This window comes from Tribolium castaneum, chromosome 3, assembly GCF_031307605.1.
Source record: "Tribolium castaneum strain GA2 chromosome 3, icTriCast1.1, whole genome shotgun sequence".
NCBI classification, from domain to species: Eukaryota; Metazoa; Arthropoda; class Insecta; order Coleoptera; family Tenebrionidae; genus Tribolium; species Tribolium castaneum.
This window is the reverse complement of record NC_087396.1, coordinates 22,663,474-22,677,921: the sequence shown is the minus strand read 5'-3', so window position 1 is coordinate 22,677,921 and position 14,448 is coordinate 22,663,474. Positions and strand designations below refer to the sequence as shown.

At 35.5% G+C, this 14,448-nt stretch overlaps 1 protein-coding gene across 1 annotated transcript in view; it reads right to left on the bottom strand.

Annotated features, from left to right (window-relative positions):
- Positions 1-2,358: 2,358 nt before the first annotated feature.
- The window catches only part of fus (fusilli), a 28,433-nt gene continuing 16,343 nt past the window's right edge, over positions 2,359-14,448 (bottom strand). The window contains exons 4-11 of the mRNA XM_965708.5: positions 14,377-14,431; positions 13,801-13,911; positions 10,388-10,658; positions 10,124-10,339; positions 9,842-10,072; positions 7,472-7,688; positions 3,504-3,715; positions 2,359-3,446 (exon numbers count right to left, since the gene is read on the bottom strand). Of these exons, the coding sequence (XP_970801.3) occupies positions 3,300-3,446; positions 3,504-3,715; positions 7,472-7,688; positions 9,842-10,072; positions 10,124-10,339; positions 10,388-10,658; positions 13,801-13,911; positions 14,377-14,431 (1,460 nt within the window). The 3' untranslated portion in view covers positions 2,359-3,299. The remainder of the gene's footprint in view (positions 3,447-3,503; positions 3,716-7,471; positions 7,689-9,841; positions 10,073-10,123; positions 10,340-10,387; positions 10,659-13,800; positions 13,912-14,376; positions 14,432-14,448) is intronic.

The window sequence follows — 14,448 nt, the reverse complement described above, 5'->3', positions numbered from 1 at the left end:
GACTGACGCTACACAAGCACAATTTTCCAGAGGTTGAGGAAACGGAAAATCGCAAGCATGCGCCTCGGGCCTTGCAACAGGTAGCTTCGAGAAATGCGAGGGAACAGGTGGGATGCCCCGATTTGTGGACAGTTTTTCTTTGAAATTAACACAAAGCTGCGGACTTCTGAGAATTCACTTAATCGAAGCCCCACTTGAAATAAAGACAATGCTGCACCCAAAGCAATCGCTAGTTTCCTTCCTTTCGGGAGAAAACACCAAGAAAACAAAACCATCTCCAATATAACATAACTAGATCCTACTGACTGCGCCAATTCTTCCTCTTCTTTAGTGTTTTTTTTTTTTTAGTGAAAACTTTTGACTTTGATTGATAAAATTTTACGGCGATAGACCAACTTCCTTAAAAAGTTTTTAATAAAATGACAAGTTGCAACGTTTCGTCCATATAATAAACATCATCAGACTAAAAAACATACATATTAAATTTTTTATTCAATATTTCATTTATTCATTTGGCACAAAGATAATAACACGTTCCACTGATCCCTTCTTATTTTTTTTTTTTGAATTAAGAATTTTTCAGTTGGTGTCAAGACAATTTTGTTAATCTTTCAAATCAATTCAAAATTCATTCAGATTCATTCCATCCCTTAATGTTCAGTAAATAGGATAGAAATTAATTGTAGTTACAACTTATAATGTGTATGTTTTTTGGCCTGATGATGTTTTTTAAATAAACGAAACGTTGCAACTCGGTTTTATTTTAGTTTTTTGATTTCAAAGGTTAAAAGTTGGGCAAAATGTTGGTTTGCAGTGCTGGCATTACAACTCGCTGGGGACTGACTCGTAACATTTCCCTTAATAGCCAATAATAATCCGATACGGCCTTAAAATAGTTGTTAGAAGCGATAAAAGGGCCGAATGAAATGTAAAATGTAATTGCTGTGCGGAATTTGTTCATAGACGAGTAAAAACTCGCAATTCCTCGCTTAGTTTTCCGCAAAATGAAAAATCCCTCGTAGATATTAAAAAATTTATGAAAACGCTGTTCTCTGACGTTGCCTTGCATGGAGGGAAGAAAATTCGATATTTTTCAAACCTCCAGTTGTCGTGTTAATTAGCCAGGTGTTGACGATCACGCAATTAAACCGTTCTTCGTAAAAGTGTAAAATTCAATTAGTGATGACGTGTGCAAAAAATGTTTTAGTGCAAATCTTTTGTTTACCGATCATTTTACGTTCGAGTGATGTTCATATCCCGCATTTGTTTTTGCCATTTCGACATCGAAATTAGACACGGAACAAAAACGCGATTTGCATGCCTGGCGTTGCAACGCTAACACATCCCAAATCAATACCAGAAACCACATCTTAATATTAGGAGCACGGAATTCATAACAATCCGGCCCACGAGACGGGGCTGTAAGCTGTTTCATCTAGACATGGAAAAAATCGCTTAAATTTTGCGGCTCAAAGCGAGAGTCGAAATGCGAGCTAATTGATAAGATAAGGGAATTACAATGGCTTTATCACAATCAATAACCCCTTTAACATTTGCTGGTTGACATTTCGCTCCTGTTTGTAATATTCCCGAGAGCGGTGTTATTTTTTACGGCGAAATTTCCAAAGTTGCAGATAAAACTGGGATGATTAGGATCGATGCCTCTGAGGGCACGCTGACGCTTTAATCCCGTCAGAGTTAATGAGGGAGAATTTATTTAACTTTTTTGCTTGTTTATTTCATGAGGTCATATTTCTTATTAATTCAATTGGATTCGAGAGAGCAAGATATTGAAAAGTAGATCGAATTGCGTTTTGAGGCTTGAATCAGTTCGCAGCAAAGCTGGTTTCTATATAACTCAGTCCTCTTGAAGAAAATTGGAAAAATAATGCGACCATTTTAGTAACTTTTTTGAAATCGGAGGACTTTGGCTCGAGTTCCGCCTCCAAGTGGCACACGAACGAAATAAGGCCATCCGTTTAATTACACCGCTGACAAACTGAGTGCTCTTACCGAGATTAATTGCTTGCCATTTTGTAATAAATTATCACACGGCAATTGGCAATCGAGCTCAGTGTGCTCGAGTGTCTTCGCAAAATTGCTGAATATATCTCGTGTCAAAGAGAAGCGGACGCAATTAGAGCTGCGCCCTGTTTTTCTGGGCGCGGATGACTTATAAATTTCCTTTAATTAATATTAAAGGTCGCGGCTCTTAAACATTGTGATGGACGTAACTTTAATAAACAAAAGGGGTGGAATCAACGTTCCACTTTTAATATTCTAATGCGTCAAAATAAACAATTTTTTCGTCCAGTTTGGAGGATTGCGTGAATCGCCGGTAATGGGAAAAAAACACAGTTTCAGTAACAACGATATTTATTGTCTTAAATATTATAAGAAAACAAAACAGGGCAAAGACTTGCTTCTTCTCTTCAGACCTTGCGTTAAAATCAGCCACTCACTTGATTCAATCTAGATCTTAAAAAACTTAATCGTAGTGTCATTTAAGTAATCTTATCGCCTACAAGTTAATTATAGATAGGTACACTAACTCGACTAACGTTTCGGTCGTGCCACCGAACTCAAAACGTAAAATGATTCAATAACATTATGACTATGTCTTTAACATACTATAAAATAATATGTTTCACTCGATTAACAATAATATATGCTTTATAGTCACTTGACTAAAAGTGTATCACTAGTGGAATATTTTAGAGAAACAAACCTAGTTTATTGCACGTTACTTGCTAATTTTGAGCTTCTGAACTAGCTAGACTACGACGTAATTCTAGTAATTTTGCCTCGTTCGTTAAACATTATGACTATTTCGTTGCATAGGAATTTCTAACGATATTGCAGTGTCACTACGAATACAGGCTAAATCACATAAGAGTAAGCAGCTAAGCGAGGCTATCCTTACAAATAAAACAATCACATTGATTACACTACTGGAAGACAACGCAATTTTTGTTGTTAACAATTATCCTTAAAAGTAACCAATAATCTCGCGCCTTAGCTTCGACGAAGTAAATTGCACTAATATTTCACAAGCAGTCTGCTAAATAAAATACCTAACAATCAGCTACGCTTTAGGTACTTAAATCTAACCTAAACTGAGATAAAGATAATTTAAAAACATAATAATTTATGTTAATAACAATGAAATATATTATAATCTGCAATATATTAATTAAATATGTATAGTAACTATATATTATGCTTCTGATATGTGCAATGTCACGCAATCTCAGCTACAATCCGGTGATACTTAATTAGAGTTAGGTACGCGTCATAATCTAAATCTTCAACTCGACATACTGATTCGGAACGAAATTCTGTCTGGCCTTGTCGTGTTCCGGTCTCGGGAGCCCGTCCAGCATGATTCGGGCGTCCATGGCAGGCATGGGGGCCATAGGCGGCAGCGCCACGCACTCGGGGGGCATCTGCAAGGTTGCCGTCGAAAAAAAATAAAAATATCAGGATTGAAATACCGATCGTACCATGGCCTGTTGGGGCTGTTGTGGCGGCAGGGCCCCAGGGGGCGGCATGGTGGGGTAGTAGTTCGTCGGCGAGACCGGAGGACTAGGATAGGGCCAATAGAAAATCGGGGGCGGCAAAAATTGTCGGGGCCCTAGAGGAGCGGCGGCGATTTGCACAGGGCCGTATCCGGGGAAGTTCGGGCCCGGATGGAAGGTCGGTATGATGTTGCCACCTAGAGAAAAATCCGGCTTCAAAATGTGGACAGGAGCGGCCCAAGGGTGAATCAAACCGGTTCGTGTTTGAGTGATTATTTGATGGTACAATGAATTAACGAACTCCATGCTTATGTGAATTGTGGTCCAGTCACCAAAATGGCACGAAATGCCATCCCACATACAAAAGAAAGCTTCTCGATCGATTTCATTCTACTGTGTATGACAAGAAGTGTGTTATTCTAAGGTAAAGTAAAAAGGACTCACCACAGTGTAGCAGAATTTTTACCGATCCACCATATGGCGGCAGCAGACACCACGAACGACTCCAATCCCGGGTATAACCAATAAACTAGCCCACATGGTCCGTATTGCTCATTTTTACGACAGGACAAGACACACAACAACTGACTGATGAATGCGACAAAAATGAGCAATACGTTTAGCAAAAGGAAAACTAACAACAAACCCAAGCATTATTGTGACAAACATTTATTAATTAAGTGTAAATAATTAGAACATATCGTAATGAAGTAAAAGAGCTGCATACAGTACAGAAATATAAGTGATCATAGAGTTAAATAATTCACTTCCTTGACGAAGCTTTCGCTAGACATGAACGGCCTGGATTCCCGGGTGTACATGCTCGCGTGTGTTAGTAGAGATGAAGCCTAACGAGGGCCAAGACGCGCAAGAAGTGTTAGTCCACCCATTCAACCACTTTGACACCTGCTGCACTCACCTCAGATGATAATTCCAAACGCTGACGCCCCCACCACTACCAATCACCAACTGAGTCAAATGCAGACGCATCAAAGCACACACACCAAGACACGTTCAAAAAACTCTAGCGAAAGCTCAGGAAATGCAAGGCTTATTACACTAAACCTACAAATCCGGACGAAGGCGACGCCTTCGAACACAAAAAATCTATAATCTAAACAAAATTAAAACCCAATATAATTCGTATGCATGAGTTTGTACAACAATAACTCGCTCGCCACTCGCGGCGAATCACAAAGTCCCAATCCAAGTATTAGTTGCGCACATTTTTGTTACGACAAAAGCTGTCTTACACATATAATAAAATGCTCCAAAATATCGCGACCAAACGGACGCGCTCTAAATATCAACAAGATATGTATAACAACAATAAAAACCGTGGAATGTTTCGATCACATGTTATTCTCTTTACAGTCTTTGATAGCTGCAGCAAAGTCCAACACCGTCAACAGTGCACCCACGACGGCCCACCGAATATCCCCACAGCGAAACCGTGATTGTCTTTACATTTTTCAAACGCAACAAACCAAACTTTGATTTACTAAAGTTAAGGCACCATTTATTACTTTTTGGGCCAAACTTACAACCAAAATGTGAGCTCATTTTATAAATCGTCTCTTATCTTTGAATGTACAGCAGTTCGAAAAATAGTACCACAAAAAATTACCGATTTCGGAACGCTTTCTGTATTAAATAAAACCAGTAATAAACTATGTAATTTTGAGGCACTTTTTAGTTATCAAGATTCCAATACCTAATATTTACAAATGTACAAAAACGTCATATTTTTGGTACTAACTATAAATCGTCAATTGGTACTCAATCCAGCAAAAGTTAGTCATTTTCCTTATCAGTTAAACTTAATTGTTAACTAACGATAAAATAATCAATAAATATGACCGATATTAGGAGTTCAAAAATGAAAATCAGAAACAGTACCATTATGAAAAGTTGGAATTTTTTTTCAAAAAAAAGGCACCATTTTTATTACTTTTGTTTTTTGGGCCAAAACCTCGTTTCGAAGCGCATGTTTTATTAAATAAAGCAAGTAATTTGATATCAAATTTTAAGTTCCAACTTATAATATTTACAAATGTACAAAAACTTTGAACCAAAATACGAACGTCATGGTACTATCTCTAAAATCGTGAACTGGTACTCACCAAGCAAAAATCAGTCACTTTCTTTACCAATTATAATTAATTGTTAACTAACGATAAAATAATCAATAAATATCACTGATATCAGGAGTTCAAACGTGAAAATCGGAAACAGTACCACTGTGGAAAGAACAAAATTTTTTTCAAAAAACATGTTTTAGAAATAAAGTCCACAATAAACTGTCGACCGCACGAAACTAAATTCAGTTTTGATTTATTAGAAAAATTACGAAGGTACCATTTTTATAACTTTTGTTTTTTGGGCCAAAACCTCGTTTCAAAACGCTCTGTTTTTTTAATAAAGCGAGTAATTTCATCAATTATGTAATTTTTAGTTATCAAGTTCCAGTTCGTGATATTTACAAATATACAAAAACTTTCAACCAAAATATGGACACCATATGTTTGGTACTAACTCTACCAATAATCAACTGGTACTCAACCAACGCAAAAATTATTCCTTTTCCTTAATAATTATTCTTAAAAGTTAACTAACAAGAAAGTAATCAATAAAGTTAGAAAGTAAAAATCAGAAACAGTACCACTGTGGAAAATACAAAAAAGTCCATAATAAACTGTCAAAAGTAAGAATCTAAATTTAGTTTTGATTTATTTATTTAAAGCACCATTTTATTATTTTGCTTTTTAGACGAAAAGCTTGTATGGAAACGCTTTATTTATTAAAAATAAAACAAATAATTTATTATCCGATTTTAGTTTCAATCCGTAATTATACAAATACGCAAGAATAAAAAACTTACAACCAAATGTGAGCTTCGTTTTTCTCTTATCAATTATTCACGATTCCTACATTAACGATAATGTTCAGAAATTCGAAAAATAGTACCACAGAAAATGGTACTCTTTGTGGCAAAACCCGATTTCGGAATAAAGCCAGTAATTATCAATTACATGTCTTTTTGAGGCACTTTTTATTTATCAGAGTACCAATTCGTAATATATACAAATGTACAAAAAGTTTATGAGAGTGATTTTTGGTACTAACTCTATAAATCGTCAAAATTAGGTCATTTCCTTATCTATTATTCTTAACTGTTAAACTAACAATAAAATAACCAATAAATATCACTGATATACAGTAGTTCGAATGTGAAAATCAAAAAGTACCACTGGACGAGGTAAAAAAAATTTTCAAAATCGTGTTTTAGAAAAAAAAAGTATAATAAACCGTAAAAAATATCCTTTTTTTTTTCAAATTATTTGTCACTTTAAGGCACTTTAAGTTGCGAAAACTTTCCGCCCGTACTTGCTACATGTTAGGGTAGAAGTGTTGGTAGACGGGCAAGGCCCCTTGTGCATGGAAGGCCCTTTTGGCTGGGGCGGCTTGCTCATTGAACGCGTCCCCATAGCTGCGTTTAACCGCAACGTGGGGCATGACCGGAAAAACCCCATGCGCGCCCCCGGGCAGCAAATGCTGGGGGTAGGCCAACTGGGGCCTGGGGAGCCCCAAAGTGGGGGCCATCCTCGGGGGTAGCATGACAAACGGGGGCTGCGCGATCAAATGCGGCATCATCGGCGTGTTTTTCAGCACCGAATTGGGGCTGTTTGGGGACACTGGGCCCACATTTTGGTTGAGTACGGCCAGATTGTGTTGCGCAATCTGGTTCATTAGGAGCATTTCGTTCTGGGCTTGCGCTTGGTTTTGGCGCGCGATCAGGTTTTGCTGGGCTATGATCTGGGCCTGCTGTTGGGCGAAAAGGGCCTGGTTGTCCCAGTTTGTGATGTTTGGGGATATTTGGTTGACCGAGGTGTTTGGCGGGGGCGGCGGGGGGATATTAGTAGGTGGAAGAGGCGCAATTGAAGGTAACATACCGGGACTGAGTAGCGCGGGGGTGGCCTTTGCGGGCGAGACGGGGGCGGGAATGCCGCCGGTCAGTACGAGATTCATGTCCTCGCCGGAGCATTGGAATACTTCGATGTAGCGCTGCTTTTTGCCGAATGTCATGTAGCGGTGGTGCTTCTGCTGGGCGGTTATGCAGGCGGACTGCTCGGAGTCCATCTGGATGAAGGCCTCGCCGCTGGGCTGGCCCTGCAAAAAGACACAAAAATCCAAAGGGGATTCTACCCACAATCCAAAAAAAACGCGAAAAATTTAAATAAGAAAGAAATAAAAATGTTAAAGAAAGCTCCAGAATTTTGTTACATTAGGTGAGTAATTATTATCTAATGTAACTTATTACTTCAATATTTATTACCAATATAGTTAATATAATATAGTGAAACTGCTCGAAAAAGATAAATATATAAGTATTTTAATGAATTCCAAAGTGTCGTCTATATTTTCATATTAATCGTGAAAATTTTTGCTGGTAAATACAAAATTGGTATAACTTTAGACGACAGATTAAATAAAAAAAATCCTAGAAAAAACATTATTGTGGCTACTGTACTTTTTTTAAATATAGTAATATCCCTAAATTTGTTTGCTCAGTATATTAATTTGGTAACAAACAAAATTAAATGAGCGAAAAAGATTAGATTATTTATTACTGAATTAAGATTTTATGATAATACAAATTAAGAGTTTGTTCCGCCACTGTTGTAAACAGAAAAATAAATAACAATCAATAAAACTATGCTCCTAAGTTATAAGAATATAGAATTATAACAGATCTAAAAAACGGTTACCTAATAAAAAATTCTGTTAACCAAACGAAAATTTTTAATAGTACTTATGATGTATATTGAGATGATGTGACGTTAGATATTGAGACAGGAGACGTAATTTTAAAAAACGCATTTATCCACAAACGAAAATCAATAAAGCTGAAATTATGCTAGTGAATTACCGGTTGATTAAAATATCGTATACTTTATGGTGGCAAGAAACCGTTGACTGCATCAAATTTTGTGATAATTTATTTAAAATACAGTCAGAAACACGACTGTTGCTTCAATATTATACCAATATATCCATCGTTTTTTAGATATAATTTCCCGGTATTTTTCTAAAACTGCGAAATCTCACAGAAAGCAGCATTAGCTATAAAATCCTTAAAAAATATTTCTACACAATTCTTACTATTCATTTATCGAAATTTTATGATGTCACTCTTAAACAAATGAGGCCTAAATTATATTTTGAACAAAAAATACGAAAAAAAACTGTTACGTTTAGGTATAAATGGATTTTTCTAATTAATTATTATCTTTTGAGACTAGCGTCTTATTTGTACAGAAAAAGCATCATTTGTTTGAAAATTCTGTGATAATTAGTTTTTGAGATACCTTGGTAAAAATACACTTTTAGTAGACACACCTTGTGTATAGAGTTAAGAATAAAAAAATGGCAATTTGCAAAAAACTATAATTACATACATGAAAAAAAAGTCCTGTGAGTTGTTTATTTCAAGGGAGTTCCTCATAACTTGCTTATAATTAGATGTATTTTTATGTATTTATTTTTAATCTCTTACTTTTTTATTTCTATATTTTGATTATTCTTTACAAGTCTTTTATTGTTAACACAGTCATTAATTTTTTTTGTGTGTTATTATTTGTATATTTAATTATTAGGAAATATTTTGAAAGTGACTTATTTTTTTTCGCAATTAATCCGTTACAACAATAATAACACATGTAGGTATTATTAAAAAAAATAGACAGAAATTCTCTTAGTTCTCTTAATTTTAGAAATATCAACTTTACATTGTAATTCACACAAGAAAAATACTGAGACCTAATGAGCCATTGATTTAATAAAAATTTGAAAATGATGAAATTTTTTTTAAATATGTATTACTTACAGCTAGCACATTATTTACATTCTGCTCAAATAATCTACCTACTGTGCATCCAATTTTCTACACAGTACGTATAAATGTTTTTAATTTTAGGAACATCTTTGTATTGAAAAATAATTGATCCTTAAGAATTTTTCCATATGTAATGCCAAAACGAATCTATTGTGTCCATATTTAAAACAACAAAAAAAATATATATTTTTACAAATACACATAAGAGAACTCATTGAAGCTAGTCATACGAGTATGTAGAAAAAACCCAAAAATGTGATTGTTATAATTACTCGTAATTACTTATCGGTTCGCAAAACAAATATTTTCCCTTGTGTCTGCCACGAGTCAACAAGGACTTTAGATTTAGAAAATATTCTCTATTATTAAAATTTGGGCGCAAATTATTGATTTTTCCTACATGTTCAAAGTGAAAAATAAAGCTTACCTGTGCATTGTAGACCATATGCACCCCTTGGAATATAATATTTTTGGCATATTCTCCGAGAAACTCTAGGATGTGTTCGACTTGAGCTTCGTAAGGCAGTCCTCTTAACCTAATGCATTCCTTTTTGGTCCCAGACGTAATATAATGTTGAGGCAATAAAGGCATGTGCGGTAATAACGGGGGCAACGGTTCCGGCTCGTAAGTCCGCGCTTCCAGCGACCTGTTAAGCACCTGCAGACACACACATCACCCCCAATCGCCAAAAAACCGCATCCAACCAACCTGTTGCACCTCGGCCGTCGTCGACCTGAACAATTCGATATACCTAGAACCTATACATTCCCTATGTTTCGAGAGAGCTTTAGGCGCGTCCGATTCGCTCGCAAACAGAACGAACGCGTCGCCAGTGGCTCGGCCGTCGGGCTTCCGCACGAACAGGACGCCTTCAGTGCCGTCCAAAACGGTGCACGAGTTCTCGCCACTCGCGAAAAAATCCAACTAATGCACAAAATCAGAATCCGACAATTCTCAAACAATCACACTTACGACTTGTTTGGCGGTGCAGTCGTAGGGCAGCCCCCGCATGCGCACGATGACGGCAGCCCCCCGGGACAGGAAGGCCTGGGCTTCGGAACTCTTGCCCCCAGCCACCGAGAGGAAGTCCTCGCCGGAAGCGCGATACACTTCGATGTATCGGGGGCCGATGTGGTGCTTGTGCCTCTTCAAAGCCATGTCGCGGTGCTCTTGACTCTCGAATTTTATTAAAGCTTCGCCGTTCCGTCGTCCTTGTGCCGACAAGCACAGAGCTACGCCGCCCCTGAGTAACATTTGCCGGTTTTAGGCGAACGCGTGAGCGATTAGGGAAGTGGACGTGTTTGGAGCGAATCAAAGCGGCAGTTTAGGCATGAAATGGCAGGTAATTTGCGCGATTTGAGATTAGGCTAATCGCGGAAAAACGGCGCTAATCAATTGCCTAACGAGATTTCTGCTCCTTATACCACATAAAAATGTTAGATTTATGTATTATTTTTCCCTTGGTTATTTTCTTCATATGTAATTTGTTTTTGCAATTCTAAGGTCTTTCTATTACGAAATTTATGTTTAGTTTCCTTCGCTTGATATTAATAAATGATTATGCTGAAATATATTTTATACCTACCAATTAAAAAGTACAGACAAGATCAAAAAGAACGACACATAAGAAATAATAATTTCGTAAGTAAGTCTTTAATAGCAAATTTTCTTATCGCGGTACATAAGTTGTTTCAAAAGTGTGGAACACTGATGAACAGTTAACTGAACAATTAAGCACAAAATAGGAGTCAGATTTTTTTAACTTTGTTTTCCATAGTAACAGTATCAATTCTTGCTCTATTGGAATTTGCAAGTATTTTTAAAGTTTTATACATCATAAGACATTAATTGGCATTTTTTTTCAACAGATATCTGTTGTTTCCGCTAACTAAAGCAAAAAAAATTATCTGAAACACCAAAAACTTAAGAAAATTAATTTGGAAGAGCTATATTTCGTGGTCAGGTCAGGTCAGATCATATGAGCTTTTATCACCACCCGAGAGATTGTCCGACACTTTTGAATCACCCTATATTACTAGGCGCAAAAATAAAAATTTTAGGTATTAATATCGTTTATTCTCAAATGACACAAGAAATAATAATTTTTACGGCTATATAATAATGATTAATAAATTAATTATTTCATTTTATTTAAAAATAATTGTCGAAAAATTCTGAAAAAATTGCAAACGCTGGATTCTGTGCGATTATTAATTTTTGAGATATAGTAAAAATATACACACCCTGTATAAAAAAAAACGGTAAAAAATATAAGAATAATGCTATTAAATTTTTTAGTCAAATAAATAATTGTCCATTTACTATAAATTAATAGCTGACTTTTCTGGAATTTCCCTAACTTACATATGATTACTTGTTAGGCACATAAATTTGACAAAAGTTGCTATTTTATGTGCTTAATTGAACAAATAGTCACTTTTACCTTGTCAATTAAGACACGTAAATTATTATTATTAAATATGTTAAATTTTGCTGTTCCACGTTTAAACTCCAGACAAGCCATGACATTTTATCCTATAGCGAGAAGGACCAATGTAGCTGATAAGTCTCCTATCGTATTAATGACTACCCTATTTAATAATGTATGTAAAGACGGTGATATCAACTATGATTCGTGGCGGAAGATTGTTTCGTCTATATCATTAGTATAGTATTAGTGTAGTTCTAAGTTTTTGTATATATTTACTGTAAATGGGATTCCTGTAGTAAATAAAGGCTTATTATTATTATTATTATTATTATTATTATCAGTTATGTGACTATAAGAAAAAAATTGTATTAATTTCCGAAATATTTTAGATTTAATTAATTTTCTGCAAAATTTTTAAATAAAAACGAAACCAGTTTATGCATACGATTGCGTTTTCTTCGCCTTTTTGTGTTTTTCAACTCGTTTATTAAACGAGTGATGAAAAAAAATTTTACCACAATTTTTGTTATTTTCCTGCCATAAATCATAAAAAAAATTCTTTACTATTTTTTGTTATATTGCTACCATAAAATCTGATTTTGAATAATTCAAGCTCAAGTATAATCAATAAAAAAGTAAAAAAAATATTTAAAACTTCGATGTTTGACGACATTTCTATAAAAAAAATCTCAAGACCTTGATTGTAAAAACCAAAACCAACTTCTCTGATACTGACTTAACTAAAACATGTTAAAATGATGAAAAAAAAATTTACCACAATTTTTGTTATTTTCCTGCCATAAATCATAAAAAAAATTCTTTACTATTTTTTGTTATATTGCTGCCATAAAATCTGATTTTGAATAACTCAAGCTCTAGTATAATCAATAAAAAAGTAAAAAAAATATTTAAAACTTCGATGTTCGACGACATTTCTATAAAAAAAATCTCAAGACCTTGATTGTTAAAACCAAAACCAACTTCTCTGATACTGACTCCTACAAAATGTAATTGTATCGATGGTCTGAATGAAGGCTTTGTTATCTTTATGTATTTATATACTTCAAATATTGTTTGTCCAATAATAATTATTTTTATAAATCCGACTTTCAACCAGCTCATAATGGCCTGTTTATTCGAAGTCTTGCACTAGCTTTCTAACACTAAAAAATTTTTTTCAACTATAATAATGTATACATTTACAATATCCGATTGTTTCTAATATTTGCCATTCAATCATTATTTAGAGTTAAAAAATTTTACATTATTTTTTGGAAAATATACATTTTTCTTCTGTAAATCGAAATTATTACGGAAGAAATCAAAAAATACGAAAACCAAAATTGAGAACGCACACAATAAATAATAACAGTCCGTTTCGTGTCAGATGATTGACGATTTAACGACACACCTTCGGCTTGTACTTATTAACAATGAAAAGAAATTAGAACTCCAGTTATTGCTCCAAGATTTTTTACACAAAACGTACACCCAAACAATTCCGGAGAAATGCCACAAAAACACAACCAGAAAACAAAATTCACTAATAATCTTTTTAAAATTGCAATGTTATGACCGGTAATTACTGTTGTTGTTATGATAATGATTCTAGAATGTCATCGGGATTTATCTCATTTCAACTGATTGCCGTCAATGGAAAAATCTTGAAAAATTATTAAAACTGGAATCTCGGAAAAAGTTCGGACATAAAACCTTATCAAGGGTACGAGATAAGTCCCCGAAGCCCAAATATTTGAATACTTGAATCATGTCCATTTCCTCAATTAAATAATGGCATTTAGATTTGTATAATCACTTGGAAATTTATATTACGAGATACCCGACATTATTTTCCAATTAGTCTAATCGTTTTTTTTTTAATGTTTCGATTTTACACCTCAAGCTGTTACGAAACGGCGACTTAAATCAATTGAATGAAATGAATAATAATTACTTGGCGACATTGAGTCCGCTGAAAAACTTGGCAATGTCCTGATCGCTGCTCTGCCAGGGAAGTCCTCTCGCCCTCACCACGCAGTTGCTGTCAATCTCATCGTCTTTGGAACTGGAAGAAAAAGATAACTCCGAATAAACACACAATTAACAAATACTTTCACTGATAAGCGCACAATGATGTAACCCTCAAAACAACCCTGAAACGGTGATAAAATATTCAGAGCGTCGCGCCACGTGGTCGCGACCGTACCTGTTGAAGATTTCCCGATTTTCCGCTCGAAAAACGCACTGGAAAAGCACTCGCCACCAAATCGACTTCAAGGCGAACGCAAGAACAAAAACGTATCAGTAATTTCGAAAAAAACGCAAGTTTTATCTCTATTCGAGCGCGCCTGACCCCAATGTGTCAGAAAAAGACGGAGGCTTCGACGCGAGCTATTATCAACAGCACGAAGTGGGGCACTTAATGTCAGACCCGATTGGTTCTGTTCAATAACTGATAAGAAAAAGTCATGTACCGACGACGAAACTCCGATCACACCATTTACAAAACTAACCGAAAATCAAAACTCACCATATTCCGGGCTCCAGGGTCAGGTTTATCGTTTCGAGCGCCTCGAACCTGTATCCTGCAAGAAAACGGCCA